This window comes from Dermochelys coriacea, chromosome 6 (assembly GCF_009764565.3).
Source record: "Dermochelys coriacea isolate rDerCor1 chromosome 6, rDerCor1.pri.v4, whole genome shotgun sequence".
In the NCBI taxonomy this organism is placed as follows: Eukaryota; Metazoa; Chordata; order Testudines; family Dermochelyidae; genus Dermochelys; species Dermochelys coriacea.
In genome coordinates this window covers 24,730,122-24,754,322 of record NC_050073.1, presented here as the reverse complement: position 1 = coordinate 24,754,322, position 24,201 = coordinate 24,730,122, and the positions used below count along the sequence as shown (strand labels likewise).

The 24,201-nt window shown below is 39.6% G+C and overlaps 1 protein-coding gene across 2 annotated transcripts in view; it reads left to right on the top strand.

Annotated features, from left to right (window-relative positions):
• The window catches only part of OTOG (otogelin), a 173,636-nt gene that overhangs the window by 125,052 nt on the left and 24,383 nt on the right, over positions 1-24,201 (top strand). For both annotated transcript variants that reach the window (XM_038405412.2, XM_038405411.2), the window contains exons 36-44: positions 78-4,033; positions 4,742-4,910; positions 5,680-5,825; positions 7,540-7,629; positions 10,868-11,051; positions 16,172-16,392; positions 18,342-18,480; positions 22,265-22,459; positions 23,302-23,514. In XM_038405412.2, the coding sequence (XP_038261340.1) occupies positions 78-4,033; positions 4,742-4,910; positions 5,680-5,825; positions 7,540-7,629; positions 10,868-11,051; positions 16,172-16,392; positions 18,342-18,480; positions 22,265-22,459; positions 23,302-23,514 (5,313 nt within the window). The remainder of the gene's footprint in view (positions 1-77; positions 4,034-4,741; positions 4,911-5,679; positions 5,826-7,539; positions 7,630-10,867; positions 11,052-16,171; positions 16,393-18,341; positions 18,481-22,264; positions 22,460-23,301; positions 23,515-24,201) is intronic.

The window sequence follows — 24,201 nt, the reverse complement described above, 5'->3', positions numbered from 1 at the left end:
ATGGGTCCCTTCCACCTCTAATAGCTTAATGATTCTAGTATAATGAGTCACAAACATCTATTTTTGTCTGGTTTTAGGCATTGAGCCTTCAGCTGATGTTCGACCTTCACCATCCACTATGAGAACACCAGCTCTTTCACATGTAACTTCTAGTGCTTTTAATGTCTCAGTTGCAGCAGTTCTAAGTAAAGTAGTAACTTCATCTCTTGTACCTGCACCAAAAGACACAAAAACAACACATGCTTCAAAGTGGCAATTGAGTGCAACCACAGAACAAACTAAATTTTCAACTGTTCTTATTCCTAATACAACAGTTTTAACCACAACTATATCACCAAATGTTTCGGCATATTCAGCTGGAGCTACATCATCTGGCAAAAGCACTATTGCAATGTCTGTATCACCAAAATCTAATATAAGCTTCCCTTCAGTACTTGATGTTTTTCCATTGACAACTATAGCCACTACGGAAATCTCTACAGGTATACAAGCAAAGAGTAGTATCACTGCTAAGGTACTGAGTGTGACAGAGCCTCAGACTGTAACTACAACACATGCAGTGACTAAAATCACTGACACAGAAAGCAAACCAATTTCTACTTTTATTTTAACTGGAACATCATCAATAATAAGAGTAACAGAATCACCAGTCACAACTACAGCAATATCGGAAACATCAGAAATAGACACTAAGATAAGTTCCACAGTGGAAACAAAACGAAAACCAGAAAAAACTATTGCCCCTTCCTTTGTATCAGCAACAGAACAAACAACCACATATTTCACCAAATACACTATGTCACCCTCTTTGGAAACCCCTTCTTATGCACCAACAGCAAATCAAACAAGAACTTCAGAAGGAACAAAACCAAGTACAAAACAAACTTCTCCTACAATAGCTAATGTCACTGAAACTTCATTTTCTCCTCTGATCACTACATTATTTACACTGAAGCCACCAATGACTTCCGAAGCAACAAAAGGAACGGTTGGTTTAACCAAAGAGGAAATAAAGACCACATTTTTGCCATTATTACATGTAACACAGTCAGTTACTGAAACTTCTAAATACATGGTTCAAAACTTGACAGGTACTGCAGGGGTATTCCTTTCCACAACTCATGGTGCAAAGATAGCAACTCTTCAAACTAAAGAGATGTCGTCATCATCATCATCCTCAGGAATAACTGGCTTCCTATTTACAACTGGTAAAAAAGAAATAATACAAGCAACAACAAGTGTGGAGAAGCCATCAAGTTCATATTTTTCTCCATATTCACTGTATTCTAGTTCAGCTACAACTACAAAACCCAGCACTCTTCCTACAAAAAGGCCTTCACTATCCAATATAAGTGCTGCTTCTCCAGCTTTAGTAGAATCAAAAGAAACTTTGCAAACAGCATCAACTACTGAATATCCACCTTTCATAGTGCTAAATATGACAGAAACCCTGACTACTTTGTACACTGAATATCCTGTTTCATCTCAGACTGCCAGAGTTACTCCTTTGACAACAAAAGTAACATCTAAAATAACAGGCCCCTATGAATTATCAGCAAAGCCAACTACATTCTCACAAAGAACATCATCTGAATACAAATCACCTCCATTTCTAAATACCACAAAGATGAGCATTGCACCCTATACTATTAGAATGACATCAGCAACAAAAACATCTGCTTTAGCAAAAGAAATTGTGGATTTGGTCCCTACAATTCCATGGGTAACTAAACAATTGGAATCAATGCAAACAACATTAGTCACTGAATCTCCATATACTCTTCTTAATGAGACTGAAACAACAAGGATGATTGTCCATCCTGATGAAGCACAAACAGAAAAAATTGCTAGTGTACATACCAGAAAGCCAACTACATTTGCTTCATCACCAGCAAGCTCCCTAACACCTTTCACTACTCTGCTTCCACTATCCACATTTAGAAAAAAGATATCAACGACAGCCACTAGTTCTATGAGTACATCATCTGAAGCTACTGTTACAATGACCATTACTTTATACCCAAGAACATCAGTAGTAAAATCTACCTTTTCAACAGAAGGAAAGACTCCCCATTTGACAGCCTCAACCTTATCCACGATAGAAGAGCAACCAAGTTCATTAACATCACCATCACCTGCGGAACTGCCAGCAAAAGTCACTTTAAATATTACTGATGCCACATTATCCCCATACTCTGAATTCAGCAGCAGATTATTAACTAGTAAAAAAGTGACAGCAGTCAAAGAAAGGTCAACTTTGCTAACTTCTGTTAGACCTCCATTAACAAAGTCACCTGACATATTCCCTACCACTCAGTATCTGGCAGAGACATCGGTTTCCCCATACATTATAACACAAAAAATACCTAAGGAGCCAGCCACTACAAAGCACCCAGTACAGACTGAAACAGTTTCCACAGTCTCAAAGCCTACAGTTAAAACTGTCAGAGAAACAGTAAAACAAACAGCATCTACAACTCAAATATCATTAATCAAAGATTGCTCCTCCTCTGCTACAACTTCAGTAGGAAGTAGAGAGGAGTCTGCTATACCATGTTTCACTACCAAATTGACAATAGAACATGTTCCTTCAACTTCCAAATCTTATTTGGCAAGCAAAAAAAGTACCACAATTTACCAGCCTCCAACAGAAATTTTGACCACCACTGTTCATCCAAAAGGTCTCGTTAGTACAACAGAATCTATAGGAGAATTCACCACCTTCTACCCATTCCTAACTACCTCCCGATCTGCAGTGGATCTTTCAACGTTATCTCCTACCTCAGTAGTTCCAGCTAAAGTTCTTTTGACTACTGAAAAAGAGTCATCCTTAACTGATGCTGTCTTACTGACTTACGAATCAGGAACTGCCTCAGCTTTGCAGACAAAACTCCCAACTTCAACCAGAAAAAAAATGGATTTGACTGTCAGCACAAGACCCCTCTCTTTTTTATCAAAAGTAATTACAACTTCATCACCAGTAGCTACAATGAAAAAAGAATTTCCGTCATTTCCTACCCAAAAGTCAGATTCCAGTTTTGAATCCACAAAGCAGACAGCAGTTACTGAACCACTAGTTTCTAGTCAGACACCTACAGTCTCTGTAGCCATATCTCCTTTATCGAAGTTAACATCTCCGTCACTTATTCTATCGGAAACATCAGAAACTCCCATCACAACGAAGAAGGAGTCATTAGCAGGTGCCCTTTTAACACCAGTGATCTCAACAGGGTCCACGTCAATGGGCAAAAGTGCTACAGAGAAGACTGTGGTGTTGTCTAAGCAAGTGCCGTTTTCAACTACTTCCTACAGTTCCACATTCCAAGCAGGAACAATGTTACCAGCTACCAGACGTTCTTCGACTGCAACCACAGTTTTAGCACCTTCATCAGTAAGCAGTGTAACAGCACAAAACATCACTACAGCATCAGCTACTTCAGGGAAAACAGCAGCAATAAGAGAAGCCCTCACCACCTCATTGTTTTCAGGGAAACCCATATATTTTTCTGTTGCTTCAAAAACAGGAAAAGCCGTCACCTCTGAAACAGCAGAGCCTGCAGGGCCAGTACTGGTTACACAACCACAGTCTCTTCATACGCCAGGTGTCACAGATTTCATCACCCCCACCTTAAAAACAACACAGATGTTTCATTCTCCATATTTCACAAATATAACTGCTGTGCCTCCTAAACTAGGTGTATCAGTTTTGTCCACCATAGATTCATCCTCTGAGCAAAAAACTGCCTCTTCTAGTGCCACATCATCAGGCACCACTGTTCAAACTCCAAAACTTGCAACACTGTCTATAAGTGAGGTCCACACACCCTCAAAGAGTTTGTTGTTAATGATGCCAACCCACTCAAATGCTACAATGGCTGCATCAGTTCCTCCATTTGCCTATTTATCTACCAAACCATTCTATGAGTCTGCCACAGAGTATTCTGGTGGACTAACAACAGCTGAAGCTATCTCAGGAGTCACAGCATCAGTTTTCCTGCCAGCTAGAGAAACAGCAACGCTCCAAACTTGTGTAGTGAGTAATGTTGTTCATGGTTATATCTCTGCCCATCTGTAAATTAGACAGGAATGTTGATTTATGTATGGATAAGTTCCTTTACCACTAGCACTGAAATAATTATTGAGGTGCCATATGGTTTTGTATTCAGTATTAAAAATATCTATCAAACTACAGGGCTAGATACCTATGTCAATTATATGTGGGTAAATCTGGAGGAAAGCCATTGCAATTAATGGATTTCATAATTACTGCAATCTAATGCTGCTTTGGACCTCAGTTTCCAAAAGGGGTGATTTTTCATGGAATACCTTTTGGCACCATGTGCCATTTCATGTTCCTCAGTAGAAGGAATCTTTTGAACCACAATCTACCACTTTTTGGCAGATTGTTTCCTGACATGACTATTCCTTAAACTTACTCAGCCATCTTTGCCATCTCTATGATCCTTGCATACTTCTCTTCTGTATTTTTGCCTGATACATTGTCTAAAATAAATAATATTGTTCTGGAATTTAGAACAGAACCATGGTTTTGTACCATTTTCACAAATTGTCTAATTTTCAGTGGTGCTGAGCACCGACACCTTCCATTGCCTTCACTGGGGTTTGTGAGGGTTCAGTGTCTCTGAAAATCAGGCCTACTTGTCTTTTCAGTAAGCATTCTGCAATGTTGTGTCTTTAGTTTGATAAGAATGGTAACCTATGTCTTTTAAATATGCCTTAGCCAATCACAGAGAATGAGTGCATAAAACACATTTGCTTGGATGGACAACTAATCCAAGTTAACAAGTCACAGAACTGCCCTTACAATGCAACTCAGCCCAGCTGTGGAGTTCTAGGGCTTGCTGTTCAGATCAATGGTGACAAATGCTGCCCAAAATGGGAATGTGCATGTAAGTTTTACTTATGCAGTACTTACATTAATTCAGTTTTATAACAAATTATTGAATTTATAAACAGATTAAGAATTAAAGTTTCTATTTTCTGGACTCTGGAGTAGGAATAGAAGATGGAGTTTATATACACCTTCTCCATGTTACTCATTGCTTAATACAGCATAGAAGCCTAATTCTACTACTGAAGTCAAAGGCAAAACTTCTGTTGACTTAAGTGAGAACAGTATTAGATCCATAGTAGCACACAACTGGTGCGAGGACAAGCAATGCAAGTAACTACTCAGGGTCTTTTGATTTGTAATGTCTGGGAGTAGAACTCTGGGCCCTTTGAAGCACAAATACTTTAGCAGGATTGGAAAGGAAGATAACTTTCCACTAGAGCTTCCCATCCGCAGCAAGACTAGAAGGGGAAGCAACTCAAGGTCCAATGTGACTCCTACTCTTCATAGCTTTTAGGAGCTTGTGGTCCATGAAAATCCACAGACTAGACCTGTATTAGTCACACGAGTCAAATTCTGTTCTTGGATGCCTGCAAGAGGCTCCTATTGAAACATGCAGAATTTAGTTCTTTACTGTCCATTTGTAGTTAACTGATAGTTAGGGGGGAAAAAATAGCTGAAAATGTTTTTCTGAGTTAGTAAACCCGTAGAGGAAATAAGGTTAAATCATACAAACATCTATGCTATTTTATTTGCATGTTTTATATTGCTTACCAAAATAATGGAATAAGTTAGGAAATGCCTTTATTTTATTTATTTTTAACCAGGTCGTTGTACATTTTTCTCTGATCTGAGCTTTGTAACCTTTGATGGGAATCATTTGGCTTTATTTAAAGAAGCAGCCTACATTGTTAGCCAAACTCAAGATGAAACTATAACCATCCATATTCTTGACTGTAGAAATACCAACATGGTAACTAACTCTGTTTTTATTCTTTATGACTCTCGCTTGCTAAACAAGGTTAAACAGTACAGTGAATAAAAGTATACTCTACAAAGTTTTTATTTTATATGCTTATACATAAAGTAATATGGGATTTTTAAATTACAGATTATTAAAATACATTTTAAATATCTTTGATTAAAAGAGTATAGTGCTTTTCTTTTTTCACCTTATTGCCTAAGCATAATTCCTAATGATGTTACTGCTGGGTTACTGGTTAGTTAGTATTAACCTCATAGTATAGATGGCAAAACTGAAATATTGAGAGGTTAAATGATTACACATATATGTGTGTCACACACAAATATCCAGGTCTATAATAATGTGTTAAATACTTCAATAGAGTAAATGCCAACTTTGTGTATCTTTCTTTATATGGCTTTACTGTGGGAAACTCCTGTACTTAGAATTAAACAGACTATAGTGATCCCTTCTACGTTCTGTTGTATAAAGTCTTGCAGGATGATAATTAACACCTGAACACCCCTTGGGCTCTCACCCTATCATATATTTGCAGGCAACCAACATCTTACAATATATGAATCTCAACAGGTAATGCAGAGACTTCTGCATTGCAAAATTGCCAAACCCAAACTTCAAAGACAAAGGTTCATAGGAACTGCCAGACTGGATCAGACCAGCAGTCCATCTAGTCCGGTATCTAATCTCTAACAGAGGCCAGTGCCAGCTGTTTCAGAGAAGAGTGCAAGAAATCCTGAAGGAAGCAGTTACAGGAGAACTTGCCCCCTGGGATAGTTCTCTCCTGATCCCCAATAGTTTAGATGTTGGCTTATGACCTGAAACATGAGAGTTTGTACTTCTTCCCAAACTCTTCGTTTCCTCCCCAATCTTACTATTATAAATGGATATTCTTGTTATCCATATAAATATCCGGCTCATTTATAAACCCTTCTAAGTATTTGGCCTCAATGATACCTTGTGGCAATAAGAAAAGGAGTACTTGTGGCACCTTAGAGACTGACATATGCTCAAATAAATGTGTTAGTCTCTAAGGTGCCACAAGTACTCCTTTTCTTTTTGTGAATACAGACTAACATGGCTGCTACTCTGAAACTTGTGGCAATGAGTTCCAGTGGCTAATTGTGCAGTATGTGAAAAATTATTTTCATTTATGATGTTTGAATTTGCTACCTATCAATTGAATATCCCTAATTCTTGTGTTACAAGAGGGTGAATAGAATTATGCATACATTCCTGATACGACTTTTCTAGAAAACTTGTTATTTTGTGTATATTTATCTTCCCCTCTCATATTTGTGTCTACTCTAAGGCAAACAGTTTGAATCTTTTCTATTCCTCTTCATGTGATTCTTTTCCATGCCCCAAATCAGTGGTGTTGCTGTGTCTGAACCCCTAATATTTCAGCTTTTTGAAATGTGATGGCTTAACACAGTTTTCTAGAACATAATAAATTGGCAATTTTATTTTGTAGACATCCTGAAGGAATGTTATTCAAATGAACATTATCCCACAAACATAGCTCATACAAATAAAGAGTTCTTAGTTAATCTGTATAAACTTCATTCAGCAGATGTGTTCCTCTTTCAAAAACTGAACATACAAAAATGCCCCTTATGTTCCATTACTTAAAAATACTACATAATTAGCATGTAAAAATTATTCACATCTTAACTGAAGTTCACAAATTTTGCTTTCTCTGCAGGGTCACTTAAACTTGACTTCAATGTGCCTGGCAATGCTGAATTTAACCTATTTATCAAATCAAATAATCGTTGATCGTTTAAACAGAAATGTAAGTTACTGGGGATTTTGTTTGTTTGTTTACTTATTTGGTATTCTCTTGCTACTTACATAGTATTTTACTTTCCCCTTAATAGAATCAGAGATTTTAAGGCCATTGTGATCTAGTCTGACCTGCTGTACATCACAGGCCATAGAACATCACCAAAATAATTCATGTCTTTTAGAAAAAACATTCAGTCTTGATTTTAAAATTGCCAGTGATGCAGAATCCACCACTATCCTTGGTAAATTGATAAAAATGTTAAATACAGTAGGGCCAAGATTTGATCCTCAGAGGACCCCACTGGAAAAAGACCCGCTTGATAACAAATTGCCATTTACGTTTATATTTTGAGACCTGTAAGTTAGCCAGCTTTTAATGTGTGCCATGCTAATTTTATATTGTTTTAGTTTTTTAACCAAAATGTCATGTAGTACCAAGTCAAATGCCTTACAGAAGTCCAAATATAGTATGTCAACGCTATTACATTTATCAACCAAATTTGTAATTTCATGAAAAAAAAAGATATCAAGTTAGTGTGACAGTATCTATTTTTCAAAAACCCATGCTGATTTTCTATATTTTCTAATTTTCTATATTACCTTCCTTTAGTTTTTTTACTAATCAAGTCCTGTATTAGCTGCTCCATTATCTTGCCTGGGATCCATGTCAGACTGGTAGGTCTAAAATTACCTGGGTCATCCCGTTTAGACTTTTTTAAAAATGGCACAGCATTAGTTTTTCTCCAGTTTTATGGAACTTCCTCAGTGCTCCAAGACATATTGAAAATCAATGTTAATGGTCCAGCGAGCTCCTCAGCCAGCTCTTTTAAATCACTTGGATGCAAGTTATCTGGGACCTGCTGATTTTAAAATGCCTAACTGTAATTGCTTCTGTTTAACATCCTCCAGAGATACTAGTGGGATGGAAAGAGTGTTATCACCATGTGATGAGCCTATATCATCTCTTTTTCCTCTAATACAAAATAGAAATATTTATTGAAACATTTTTGCATTTTCTGCATTATTATTGATAATTCTACCATTTCCATCTAGTAATGGACAAACACCATTATTAGAATTCTTTTTCTTCCTAATATATTTTTATAATGTCTTATTCTCCTTAACTCTGCTGGCCATAGCTTTCGCCTTGTATCCCTTAGCTTCCCTTATCAATTTTCTACAATTCCTAACTTCTGATTTATATTCAATACTATCAATCTCCCTTTTCTTCTATTTGTTGTAAGTGATTTTTTTATTTTTTACCTTCACTTCTCGAAACCAGGTTGTTGGGTTTTTTTAACCAGCACAGGCTTCTTCCTCAATTGTGGGATTATGGCTTTTTGGGCATTGTTACCAGTCATTGATTTGGTCTTTTGAAGGGTTTCTTCTGCCCCTGACTGGCTTTCTTTGGTTAGCTACTGGTCAGGACAGTTCTTGGCCCCTGGCCTCTAATTAGCAGTCTACTTCATCTCTTTGCCTCTCTGAAGATAGCCTAGTGCAGGACTGTTGCCCCTTCACTGTCCCAGACCTTTCTACCTCCCTTTCCTTCTCTGAGCTCTCTCTTTTTATAGCAGGCTTTGTTTTCCCTATTGGTTGCAGCTGTGGGTGCCTGCTCCATGACTGGCAGTTGTGGGGGGGGGTGTCAAGCTGCTTGCCTGTAGGCAGGAGATGCTTTCCTCCCCCTTCTTCCTCTGCTCAGTTTGTGGTTTGTAGACCCTATTACAGGCATCTAAGATGTTCTTAAATGTTTCCCAATTATCATTCACATTTTTCTGATTAAATTATTCCTTCCAGCTGATTTGGCTCAGAATTGTTTTCACCTTTGTGAAATTGGCCCTATTAAACCACCATGTATATATATATTAAGGTTCTGGACTTTATTCTGTTTGCACATTATAAATGTGATCAAATGATGATCACTTGCACTTATGCTATCATTAACTTTTAGTTCTGTGATCAGTTCCTCTTTTTCTGTCAGGACAAGGTCTAATATAGAGTTCCCCGGTGCTGGCTGCAACTCTTTTGGAATTAGGAAATTGTCATATATGATGTTTAGAAATCCCTAGGATGTTTTGGTATTGGCAGCATGAGCACCCCAAGTATATGTTGTTCAAACTGAAGTCCCCCATGATCACACAGTTTTTTCTTCTACACATTATAGATAGGTGCATAATAAACCTCTTTTACACTGCTTTAATTATTAACATTATAGATTGTCAGAAATTTTCTGGTACCTCCAAATAGGAGTTACACACTTGCTCATTGGTCTTTTTCTCTGCATGCACAATAGAGTTTCTATAATACTAACAATTTGAAATTTGAGAAAGTAACTCGTAAAATTGAAGCAACGGATTGAAATGGGTGGGTCCATTTATGAACCAGAGCACACAGCAAATGAGAGCCATGCATCTTTAATAAGGCTCTTCATTCATTCATTTATCCGTCCCATTTACAGTCATGCTGGACATACCTCACTTTCCTGGGGGTGCCCTTATAGTTCCATTCATCTCCCCTTAAAGAGAAGTGTGTGAGAAATTTTGAACAGCTTTATTTCATTTAGAATCAATTTTATCTACCATAATTTCCTATTTTGTTCTTATTACAGAAAACATTTCCATAAAACAATAGCTTTTTATTATCTGAAATGTTCAGTTGTTCCAGTAGTTTGATCCTAGATGGGTGATCCCCCTTAGTGATAGGATGGTCATTTCAACAGCAACTAACTGAGAGCTTTTTTCTTGTGTGTATATATATTCAAAGTATATTTTTAAAAAGAAGAAACCCAGTTGTGAAAAGTTAGTTTTGAACCTGGGACTCACCCCATACTACAGTCAAATATGTTGCCAAAGTTGTATGAAGAAACCATAGGGGCAGTCTCAAAAGATCAGTGACTTAAAAGTTGTTTGAAAAGAATCAAACATTTTCATTTTAGCCCCCTCACTGAGTGCTTTTGTACAAACCGTCAAAGTTTGTTATGGCAACAGCCGAGTTTTGCGTGGCAAAAGAGTTGACTAGGTTTTGCATGCCTGTCTCTTGAAACCATAAATTGGGCTAGACTGGTTTAAAAGTCAGACCATGGGCATTTTGGAAAACCTGGACTGTGTTTCCAATGAATAACAAAACCAGTTCATGTTTCATTCCAAAAGTTTCATGGACATTAGCGATCACATAAAGTAGAAGAATAGCTTCCAATATAATGAGGTGTTCGCATTACTGCTGTGCCTTTGTTTATAACATCTTTTTAGATAACTGTAAATTCAAGATATGCCTGGCCTACAGTTAGAAAATATGGATTTAAAATTGAGGACACTGGCTTCATGTATGTAATTGAGACACCAACAAATATCAGGATTCAGTGGTTTCACAGCACGGGTGTGGTGATCATAGAGTCAAATACAACCAGTGAACCAAAAGCCTTGGGACTATGTGGTAAGTAGAGAGTACTGTAAGCATTCAAATGTTCAAATGCTTTGCTGGAGAAGGGAGAAGCTTTTTCCTGGTTACAAGTAATACCATGAGCAGGTTCAAGCTTCCAGGTGTAGGTATGGAGCCTAAAAGGATGATCACAGAACAATTTAGATAGTATAAATATAAAACTGTTGTTAACCAGGTTAATTGTTGAAATGCTGGTTGATGCCCAGTTGTTGAAGTGCAATTGTTTTTTCTTTTGCAATTATGCCTTTGGAGTTAGGCTATTTGAATCACAGGCACAAACACTGAAGTAATGTCCAAATAAATAGCCCAGTCATAAGGATGAAATGTGTCTTACATTAAGCCACCCTTGGCATCAAGTGAGGTCATTAATAGATTTAGTGTTTGCTATCCATCAGAAAGGAAATACAATTTGCTATTTTCACTTTCTAAATACTTTCACTGTATTTATTTAATGGGAGGGATAGTGATAGCTATTAACTTCATAGAACCAGTCTAGGTTGATCTTGTTGCTGAATTAGTTCAGAGTTGTATGTATGTATGTCGTTGCTGAATTAGTTCAGAGCTGTATATATGTGTGTGTGTGTGTACGCTAATAACTTTTAAATTATGATCACTATTAGGTTTCTATGGTATGTACACATGGTTTCATTCTTTCTGGAAGTTGTATGGATGAGATGTTAGGTCTATAGCATTATATACATTGATATAAAAATCCACTCTGACATTTGAATTATCCTCTGCTGTAAAGCAGAGCTTGAAATCAGGAATACAAAGTTCATCATTACTCTATCTTGCCAGTTTCAGAAAGGGCAAATATGTGTAGCACAGTATCAAATATCAATGATAGCTTAGTCAAGTTCCATTTCCTACAGACAATAATCTGCCCCAAATGGAGTAGGGGGGCTTGAAATTAATATCAGTCTAAAATTGATTATTATGTTCACTTTATTCTGGTTTTCTTCCTTTTTTCTGACTTAGTCCTAATCCTTTTTTAATGTCCATTTTACTTAGAATAAACAGAATCAAGAAGATAAAGATAAAATATTTCATTTGGCCTAGGATTAGATTTAGCCTGCAGGATTTCTTTGTCTTACTAGCCTGATTGCTATCTCAGAGAGAACTCAGCAATACATTTCCAGTGCACATTGCCTGTTAACAACAGTACAAGACATTTAAGTGTTCTTTCTAGGCTTGTGCTTCAAGCCCTTCTGCTGCAGAGGACTGCTCCATATTTTCCTGACAGATTTGCCCCTATGGCTCCTGATTTCTCCACTTCACCCACATGGAGGAGCTATTTGGTGCTCCTGCTTGGTGGCAAAGTATCTGTCTTGGAACAAGCTCTGTCATAGACAATAGGGATTTGCCCAATAGGGGGATCAGGTAGAGAACCCTCTGCCCCTCCCCTGCAAACAAATAGTAGCTATTGAGGCATCATGGGCTTGGGGAGGATCATGAGGCTCATTGCCTGAAGGAGACAGGAAGATAGTGGGAGATTGGGTGCCTCAATAGGAGCTTTTCAATGACATGTTTCAGAATTGGAGGGGTCACAGTGGGATGAGTTACCCCCATTCCCTGATGTCCTAGGTGGGAAGATCTTTCGGTCTGTTTGCTGCTGAAAGCTGCATTTCCAATATTACTTAGGGAGCAGGGAGATCACACCCCAACACAGGATACAGAGGACCCACTTTCATCCCTGACCCTCCCAAACACAGACTGCTGACTGTGGGATGAGGGGCAAGGCAGAGTCTGAATTACACTAGTGTTTCATAGCCACGCAACCTGGCCAGGCTGCAGAACTTAGTGAAACTGAGTGCCTACTGAGCATCTCAGTGAGGCTTCAGCCTTTTATTTGATTAATCTCTTTTACAATGCGAGTTACTCCCCACCTGTGCAAGATGTGAAGGTGGGAGAGACCTGCCAGATTGGACAATAGTCCTGCGGAAAGTAACTCTTGCGAGTCTCATCATATTCATCACTTTTTGTTTAATAAATCTCCTCACAAGGTCTCCTTAATATGACAAAAGCTTCATGGGGTAAACTCATTTCTGGCTGAACTATTTGCAGCTTCCAAAAGATTTCTTCTTTCCAAAGGCCTGTTCTTACCAATGAAATCAATAGGTGTTTTGCCAGTGGCTTCAGTGGGAGAAGAATCTGGCCCCATGTATGGGTGAAAAATGATAAAATAGAGCCAATTTTCTTTTCATTGAGAAAGGATTAGATCCCTCTTGAATTACTGGACAAATCTCTTTGGAACTAGTTCATATAAGTGCAGAGACTGTGAGAAAAAAGAACTTTCTAAAAGCTCTTTGCAACAAACATTGCTTCCTAGAAAAAAAGGGATAGTGGATTTATCCATCATGTTGCTTTTTATAGTCGATGGCCCCAAAAATAGCTTCCAGAGCTGATTGATGGAGCACCCCACCATTTCACATTGACCAGATGTCTTGCCATAATCTTTCCCAGCTTGCCACAATATTGCCCCGTTCCAAGATCTTTCAAGGTTCCCAACTATTTTAGTTTAAAAACAGAGATGAAATGTGATGCTTCTTTCTGAGAAATGAATGTAGAAAAGACTGGTTCTTTTCAGCTGAGGAGTGATATTAATGTTTCTGTGGATGCCAAAAGCTACGCTTCAATATGCTATCTCTTCAGCTTATAGGTGTTCAACTCAGCCCAGAGGTAGCAGCATGTTTGGGTGTGTGTGTTGTGACAGGGTCAGGCCAGATGGCTACAAAAGAGTGGTCGAAGGTAGATACATTAGTTCCAGGTTAAGCAGGTCCCTTTTCCCTGGGTAAGATAACAGGGACTATTCCAGAACACTCAGGAACTTTCTAGAACTAATTAAGGTAGGCAGGCTAATTAGGACATCTGTAGCCAATTGGGAAGCTGCTAGAATTAATTAAGGCTAATCAGGACACCTGGTTTAAAAAGGCTCACTCCAGTTAGTGAGGTGTGCGCGTAAGGAGCTGGGAGTGAGAGGACGTGTTGCTGGAGGACTGAGGAGTACAAGCATTAACAGACATCAGGAGGAAGGTGTTGGGAGGAGACCAAGGGGAAGTAGCCCAGGGAGTTGTAGCTGTCACTCAGCTGTTCCAGGAGGCACTCTAAACAGCTGCAGTCCACAGGGCCCTGGGCTGAAACCCAGGGTAGAGGGCGGGCCCAGGTTCCCCCCAAACTCCCAACTCCGGGCCTAACAACGGAGCTTCCACCAGAAGTGAAGGTCTCTGAGCTGGTCCCCAACCCACATGGTGGATCAACAGAAACAGCGGGGATTGTTCTGACTCTTTTTTTCTCCATGCTGGCCAGTGATGAGGTTATCTGAGTGAACGGCAGATTTGAGCCATCAAAGTGGCCAAACTGAGGGCTGCTGTGAATCTCTGAAGTGAGCAAAATCCGCCAATAAGCGCAGGACCCACCAAGGTAGAGGAGGAACTTTGTCACAGTGTGTAAAAGTTAGTACAGTGTCAGATAAGTATGTCTAGGCATTTCACAGGAACTCCTTTTTATACCGCAATGACATTTACACTTTTTGCATTGTCAATTAAACAGAGAGCTGCTTTTATGTCCTTTGAATTTTTTTAATGAATTTTTATTTAGTGCTTATGAAACTGAATGCTTGGAGCATGGGCAGTCACTCTCTGACCTGCCCTAAACAGCTCTTCCAGTGGATCAGTGCATCCCTTCCTTCAATCTTCATGCCATTCAGGATGTGACTCTCTCCTGAGCACAGACTGCCAGTGATACCAGTTTATGTTGAGGATGGATGGTTTATGCTATAGGCAGATGTCTGCTTTGGGCTACAGTACATTATGGCAAACTGGCCAGATTGTGGAGGGCTCCTCCTCTTTCACCTTTACACACAGGCTGACAAGTCTCGTGGGGGTGTGGGGTGTTAGTCCCAGCTCTCTACTAACATTCTCATGGAAGTTCTCATGTGCGTGTCAGAGTTAACTGCCAGCAAATGGTGGTAGAGTTCACTGGCTGCAGAGCAGGGCGCAAGTTGCACGTTCTGTATGGGTGACATAGGCACCGACTCCATGGGTGCTCTGGGGCTGGAGCACCCACGGGGAAAAAAAATAGTGGCTGCTCAGCAACCACGGGCAGCCCCGCCCAACAACTCCTTCCCAGTGCCTTCTGCCTGCCAGCAGGCCCTGACCAGCTCCTCTCCCACGTGCAGGTGATCAGCTGTTCAGCGGCATGTAGGAGGAGCTGGGGGGTGGGAGAGGAGTGGGGGCAGGAAGAGGCGGGGAAGGGGTAGAATGGGGGCGAGGCCTGGGCAGAGTGGGGGTTGAGCACCCCCGGGCAAATCACAAAGTTGGCACCTCTGATGAGTGACCTAATTACTGCTCTGAAGTCCATGCCAGGAGGATCCAGAGGAATTCTTACTTAATAGGGGTTTGTGAGACTATATACTTTAAAGATTTTGAGCACAAAATTATTATGTTAATGGGGGCCATATTAAGTTCCTTAGTACCTAAGAACTCGTAGGTAGAGAATTCCTTCTGGAGGCTCTAGATGCAATACATCTGCTTCACCCACCTTTGGTACACCCAAGCAGAATTCTGCCTTTTCTTATTTTGTGTCCCTTCTTTCTTCCATCCTTTACATTTCAAAAATAATATATCTTTTCCTTACTTTCACTTTGCTTAACTTGTTTGCGGATGAATAGTTGTGCATTTGGGTCCTACTAGCAACCTGCCACATTTTGTTAGACGCTGATACTAATATGCTGTGTATCTAGTTAAATATTGGGGGCATGGCTACATTGTAATAAAAGACCCACAGCAATGAGTCTCAGAGCCCTGGTCTTGACCTGGGCTTGTAGGCTCAGGCTGCAGGGCAGTACATTTCAGGACAGAGGTTTGACTTCAGACTGGAGGCCAAGATCTGAGACCTTCCCTGCGTGGGATCCTGAGCCCTGTGAGCCTGAGTCAGCTGACCCAGGCCAGCCACGGCAGTGCTGCAGGTCTTTCAGTGAGTGTAGACAAACTCTGTGCTCATTGATTTTAATCAGAAAAGCTAGATAAAGTATTTGAACTTCAGTTATGGATGAAGATAAAAAGGTGCACAACCCACAACAGTGCTAACATATTGTTTACTATGATCATATGCAGGTTTCTGTGATGGAAGCTCAGCAAATGACCTGATGCTACCCAACAGAACAATTTTAAGCAAAACTGATGCTCCATCGAATTTTATAGACAGCTGGCAGGTGCCAAGCACATTAAAGTATGTTGGAGAAGAAAGGCACCAGGAAACTAATTGTTCAGTCATGGACTGTTCCAAGTGTTTCAGCTTGGTGTTGAACCAGACCTTCAGTAGCTGTCATCCTTATGTACGTTAACTATTTCAGAGGTTTACTGTATTTGAGAGATTTAATTTTGATAGATTTTTATTTATTTGATATGATGTTTTTAATGTAGCTAAATGCAATAATGCATCATAAATTTCATGAGTGGTATATGTGCATCCTATTATAGCTCTCCATTTGTTGTAGGTTAGAAAATTAACTGAAGAATGGAGCTGATCAAGATGAGACTTGCGTTAAGGCAGCTGACATTCAAAATCAGTGGCTGCCATGTGGGTTTAATATTAATAATAACAGTTTTATTTGAAAGTGACCCCACTAAAGGCACTCATGTTTCTGCATCATATAAGACAACAACAGTCCACTTAAAATAAAACAGATGACAGTAGATTAGTAGATTTATGACAAAAAGTGCTAGAAAGGTATGAGAGGGAAAGACAATAAATGTGGGTCCTATAATGGTAATTCTAAGAATACAATATATATAGATAAAGGAGAAAAGGTCTGAGGCTCAAATAGGTCTCAGTAGCCAGCGGTTATGCTTTAATGTGTTTTAAAGACCAACATTGCCAGCTCACGGTCAGCCAGTATATAGCAGCCAATTTAATACTGCACAGAGAGTGAAATATGCTCATGATTGTTCAGACTCATGAACAAATGTATGGTACATTTTGACTGAGCTGCAGGCCATGGACAAGCATAATAGTCAATCCTCTTCGTCAAGGCGGCATGTAAAGCTGTCATGGGATACGTAATGACATAAGGTACAATTTTCCCAGTCACTTAAGTCCCATTTTCAAAACTAACTTCGGCATTTAGGAGCCTAAGTCTTGTTGACTTTCAATGAGACTTAGATTTCTAAGTGAAAATGGGACATAGGAATTTTTGAAAATGATAATCATTGTCTGTGCAAACTGTGCAATTAAAGCCCTTTTATGACACATCCAGCACTTAGAGCAACCTGAGTTATCCATTCCACGTTGGCTGAGCATTACTCAATAGGAGCCAAGGAACCTTTCTGAAGGAACAAACCTATGAGGTGCCTTCTGCCACCTCCAGGCCTTATCTCATTTCAATGGGTGAGCCTGATTCAATACAATCTACTAAATTTCTTACATAATTAATTATTACAATGGAGTCTCACTGGTGTAGAAATAGAATAACATAGTGGTGAATTGGATCTTGTATACTCAAGGTTGGTAGCTGAACTCCATCTGCCATCCAATCCATCTATCCCACAATAGCCCCACTTGGCACCACGTTAAAGCAAATAACAAACACACAATGCACCAGTTAGACAAAACCATATTTTTGACAAACTGTGGAGGGAAATCATTTACAGGGTAGAAACATATTTGGAAACCAATGAGAGCGGTAGGTAACATGCTGTTGTGTGTCCCCATCTGCCATTCTTTCCAGCTGTCGTCTGGATTCTCTCCCAACCGTCCAAGAGCAGGCACTGGAAATTTACCATTGCTTCTAGGTGACTCTCTCTCTAAAGGAGATTATACCTAGATACCCTGCATTCTCACACATGAAATAGGAGGGTACTGCTAGATGAGATGCTAACATCTAGATGGAAATCTAGGGGGGAAAGGAAGAAAAACAGAGAATGAGATATTTCATGACAATAATGATTGTGCCTCCCATTGGGAAGTATTAGTTTTTGCCTTAAGCATCCCAAATTACTTGGTTCAGGGAAAATAAGAGTTCCCTGCATTCTCTTTACATTCAGGTACCTTCATTTTCAGATGCTCTTGGAAAATAAATCCTCTTCATTTACTCAGGAAGGCTGGGAGCCCAATGCCTCTTCTGTACCTTCAGTCGAGCCTGGCAGACCTTGTGATTTCCCTATCACTAGCTCGTATAACTGCCTGATAGGATCCCCAAAGTAGTGGAGATATTCACCCTATTTCATCACTGTATGAAGGTACATTCACTGTGCAACATTAACACATGTATTTATTATTTATTAGGTTCCACCTGAATTATTCTGTGACCTGTGGGTTCAAGATGTGGAATACATTCGGAATCCTTGTATAGCACTGGCTGCCTATGTGGCCATGTGTAACAAATTTAATATCTGCATAAAGTGGAGAAGTTCAGATTACTGCTGTAAGTACTGTGTTCTAAGTTGTATTGCATGAGGTTTCTTTAAAGAATAAGTTATTGCAAGTCAAAGATAATGCAATGTGTTTTAGTGTGGTGTGTTTATAGAAATAGATCACGTTAGCTGATCTGCCTGTTTTGCAGCATCACAATGCATTTAGGATCAGAGTTCTAGCTTAATACGTGCTCAGCTGTCATGGTGATGAATGATCTATCACCTAGAATCTAGACAGATAACTAGAACAAAGACAGGTGGTAGCCTGCTAAGCTAGCTGCAGGAGAGAGTGAGCAATGGAAATTTTTTTTTCTTGTTGCTCTGGACTGATCCTCTCTGGACCGTGCTCAGATTCACACTAAAGAGCTTTGAAAAAAGGTGCACCCAGCCTTCTTTGTCTGGAGGAAGGACTGCAGCAATAAGAGGGTGTTTGGAAAGTAAAGGGCCCTAACTGGAGCAAGAGAAGAGGATCCTGGATGAAAGAATGCATCACAGACAAATATGGTCTTTACATACCAATATGAATATACGTGGATTACAGCTACCATCTGTAGGTGCTGTGGATGAAGAAGTGCATGGCCCAGGAGAATGATATAATAGAAATGGAACAGGGAAAGTTCTGTGGAAAACAGTACTTTAAAATCATGACATATATGATATTTATTTATATATTTATTATATAAATTATTATTTATTATATATATATATATATGCGCGTGTACACACACGCACACATATATATATATATATATAAACAGCCACACAATATTTGGAAATCAAATAAAAAATCTTTCATACAGGCATATGTGATATCTTTGTAAATAAAAGGGACTGGTTTTTCAGGCAAGGATTTTTAAGTAAAAATACAGACCAAGTGTAGAAAACTGTGAATTATAAAGCAGATTGTATTGTTGGTAACTTTCTCAACTGATATTGTTCTTACTCGCAAATTATTATTTTACTATAGAGCTCACAAAATAAGTTTGGAAATATAGTCAAGTATTTGAAACTTGTTGAAGTGACATCATCCTCTTTTATTGTTATACCATAGTGACCTCTGCTGGGGGTACATAGTAGGCAAAAACAGTGAAGTCGTCTTCATATTTTCTGGTCACTAGATGGAGATGTGTTGTGATCCAGTTTTTAAGAACCCAGAATCCTGTAATTATAAGGGCATGATGGATATTTCCTGTGTGGTATCATGAGTATTTTTAGTAGTGATGAGCTGAGTAAGATCAACTCCCTCTTCAAACTAACCTTTAGGGTATTTGCTTTAATTTGAACCGTCCCCATTCCTCAGCAAACACTCCCACTGTGAATTGAGTTCTGACCTCCCATCATGGCCATCATTCCAGTTAGCAACTTTGTGTAGGTGGGGCATCATCACATCGAGGGGAGTAGTGAGCATGCTGCACTCTATGCTGACGACACTGCAGACTTGCAGAGCCACAACACAACTTTTTAGAACCATGTCCTTTCCCCACAGCTCTCAGACCAAGAAGATAACAATCCATTTTTAGGCTAACATTAGTAGCCTTGCCACCATAGATTCTTTAGGAAATATGTACACACAATAATCATATAAATCATTAGACTAAGGAGACTGACCATTATTAAAAACTAAAAATCTTTCCCTTCAATGCTTTGAGCTGGTCGTTGCAGGACAATGGACTTCCAGAACACTCATTTAATAAAATTTCTCACTTATGGGTCAGCACAGTGTGACATTCTCCTCTGGTGTTGTCTGGACCAGTGATCTGCTAGGCCACTCCAATCCTTCACTCTGGGAGCCAGCCTTACCCTGCTGTGCTATGAGAACCCCCACTCCTGGGTTGTTCATACACAGCCTCTGGCACATAAGCTGCCCCCAGCTGCTTGCAAGCAAATGACACTAGCCAATATCTCCGGTCCCAGACGCAACCCTAGGAACCTCCGTCTTGCAGTGTCTAGTTATGCCCATTGGACACTGCAAGCTTATATAAGTTTGTCAATTTAACGAAGAAATTGATTTGTACCAGGCTTGTTATCCCATGGGGAGCCCCTGGCACACTTCAAACCAAACTCACTGCTTCAAGTAGAATAAACAAACAAATTTATTAACTATAAAAGTAGATTTTAAGTGATTATAAGTCAAAACATAACAAGTCAGATTTGGTCAAATGAAATAAAAGCAAAATGCATTCTAAGCTGATCTTAACACTTTCAATGTCCTTAAAACGTAGATGCTTCTCACTACAGGCTGGCTGGTTACTTTTCAGTCAGGCTCTCTCATTTGATCAGCATTTCAGCCTCTTGGTGGTGGTGGTTTCTGTAGATGTACGTGGAAGAGAGAGAGCATGGCAAAATGTCTCTCCCTTTTATCATGTCCTTTCTTTCCTCTTGGCTTTGCCCCCTCTCCCCCATCAGAGTCAGGTGAGCATTACTTCATTGCAGTCCCAAACTGCCCAAAGGAAGGGGGTGACTCCCTCAAGGGTCTAACAGATTCTTTTGTTGCTGCCTAAACCAGTGTCTATTGTTCCTGTGAGGCTGAGCTGGGTATGTCCCATCCATGCGCCGATGAGGTGTGAACTGCCTCTCTGTTCTTGGAGAGTTTTTACATGGGCCTGCTTTAAGCCATGACGATATATTTTCAGCCTCATAACTATATACATGAAATTATAACCTTACTGTAACATTACTGTAACAATTACTATAACATCACTATAACAACCATGCTCAATGCATTATGAGCCTTCTGAAGACACCCAACATGACAAACTTTGCATTGGATTCCACACAATCATTTTATAAAGATGAACAAGGGGATGCTGGGTGTTCCCCCGAGGTACGGAGCGTCAACACAGATAAACCTCTAAAGAACTACAATATATGAAAGAAGAGTGACATTTTCCTATGGCTTTCAAGAAGTATGGTTAAAGTAAGCACGTTGTTTTGTACTGAAAGTGAAAATAGAAGATTTGAGATTTTAAAAAGAGTTATCCCCACCTGCTGTAAATTTGTGAAAATTGAAGCACTGATTTTCACCAGCTAAGGATTTCATCTTAGGTGTTCTGCAGACAGAACTACATCAAAGTGAGATGCTGTAAACTAGAGACTAGACGTTGTCATTTAAACCGACTGCCAATGCACGCGCCTCATGTAACCATATTTACAGTGGTTAGAAGAGAAGAACGTGAAAAAGCAGTTTGTACTGGATAAAAAAGACAGCACCAATACGTATTGTCCAACAGAATCATTAATACCAATAGCTACTAAGTATGGCAGCATATCAGTAATCCCATTCATAATCATATGGGTGAAAAGGTGTTGAGTTTGGTTGCCTGCACATGCAACTTGGTGTAGTTGATGAAGATTTGCCAGATGCTACAATAATCAAGATAGTTATCATTTCATTTCCTCTGGGAAATATTCAAACTATTTCAATAAAACATAAATAAAAGATAAAGCTACATGTTTAAATGTTTTAAAAATCTGAACTGGTAGGAGAAGATATTGTGTGTTGGGGTAGAGTTCTCTGGCCCTCTCCCCACTGCCTCCCAAAAGGCTAGCTTTTGCCTGGGGAAAATGTTATGTGGGAGGGAAAATGAGTTAAACTGTTTACAAAGTTTGCTCTTGACAATTCTGTGCAAATTTGTTGATCGCTTCTGATTGTATATAGGAGCTGAGCAATGCATATCAATGTAACAGAGGGGAATTTCACACACCCTGTTTGTGCCCTTCTGTACCAGACAATACCCTTATGTGCTATAGATCTTCAAACTGTGGTCTATTTTAAATGTTTTATTTCCTTGTTAGCCTTTCCCTGCTCAGAAGACACCTCCTACCAGGCCTGTATAGCTGCCTGTGACATTCCAAGAACTTGTCAGAATGGTGAGCCCACTCCCCAGGATTCAGAGTCCTGCTCAGTGCTGACAGAGGGCTGTGTCTGTTCTGAAGGGACCACTCTTCACCGTGTTCACTCCGGTCTCTGCATTCCAGAAGAGAAGTGCGGTATGTATTGATCTCCCCTTTTTGATTTTTGCCATCTGTCAAATGATGACCACATTCTTGAGCAGGCCTCACTTATTAGTGGAGTTCCCTGTCTGGTGGCTGGGCTAATGCCGTGTGATTTCCACACATGATCTGAGCTGATACTCAAAGTAGTGCTCTTGTGGTCCAGGATGCAGTGGCTCTACCAGGTGAACCAAAAAAAAAAAAGCCTCTTCCTGCCCCACCACTATACTCAGGTTCTCTCAATGGGAGGATGCTCTTGCCGAGGATGCTTTTAGCTTGTTTTACAAATGTAATGTCCTAGGCCCACATCACACAAAGGAATCCATCCCCCCCACTCCCACTGGGAGGGATCCATGAGGGTAGATTCCTTTTCATGATTGGGACCCACTTGAGAAATTTTATCCATGTAAGTATATTGTATTCTGTACATAACATTCAGTGTGCAAAGCAAAGTAGCCCAATATTCTAAGCACGTTAGGCTTTTCTCAGGCTCCTTTTCAGCATACAGTAGCCAGAATGCATTCATTATTCATTAGTTAGCTGTGTATACCCACTGGTCTTGTTTAGTGGGAGGTGGAGGCAGCCGTGCTGCAGCAAGAACCACCAGAGGACATATGCCTAACTCACGGGTACTCTGGAGTGACAGCTCCAGCATTGCAGCATGTCCTCCCAGCTATACTGACTCACACCCATCCTCCCTCTTCCATTTGGAGTGGTCAGCATTGGCCATTAGCCCAGATCCAGACACTAATTTGCAACCACACACATGCCATAGAACAACAAGATGGTCAACTCTGAAACAGCATTAAACATTTCTGTCTTCTATTGCAATAATTTAGCCTGCACAGACAGTTCAGGAGCACCCCACGCAGTAGGGGAGATTTGGAAAACCTCCCTCAGCGGATGCTGCATGCACAAATGTGTTGACAATGAGACCATTATTCCTGTGGAATACAACTGCTCAGATATTCACAATGTAGACTGTCAGCGCTTTGGGGAAGTGGCCCTGATTGTTCCTGATGATCAGACCTGTTGTCCTCAAAAGATCTGTAGTAAGTATCCTTAACAAAGGATATGAAAATATGAAGTGTCCTTTCTGGCATATCATACTTCCTTTTTGCTATGGTTTGTTTTTATACTATACATGCTATTTTGGAGGGCAGAATGGTGAGAGCTGGTTTGTTATGCAGTAAAATTCTTATAGTGGCTGGCTGGCTTCTTTATGTGGATTTGAATTTGCAGCTGGATTTGTTGCTTTTTTGAATGAATCATACATTCATACATACATACATACATAGCAACTATTGAAAGCAGTTATAGGCTAGAGCCTATATATTCTTTTAATTAGTCAATAAAAATATATCATCAGAATAATCCCTAATTTAGAAGAAATATAGAGATCATTTACCATCTTTGCAAAGTAAATTGGTAGCAAAAAATCATACCAGAATTAGGGAAACTTTTTATAGCCATACTTTTCTAGAAGATCCCACATTCAAAAGCAAAGGTTACAAGTTACTATCATTGTTGATGCCTATGACAGATTGAGATTAGATTGTTGCAAAGAGTTCTCCATGGGGAATAGATTTTTAAAGTTGGATTTTCACAAGTGCTCAGCTCTAGCCTAACTCTGCTTCCAGTGAGAGTTAGGCTAATGCTGAGCCCTTTTGAAAATCCCACTATTAGCCTTTTTGCATGTGTTTTATTATTATTTGGGGTTCTTTAGCAATGAACCAGAA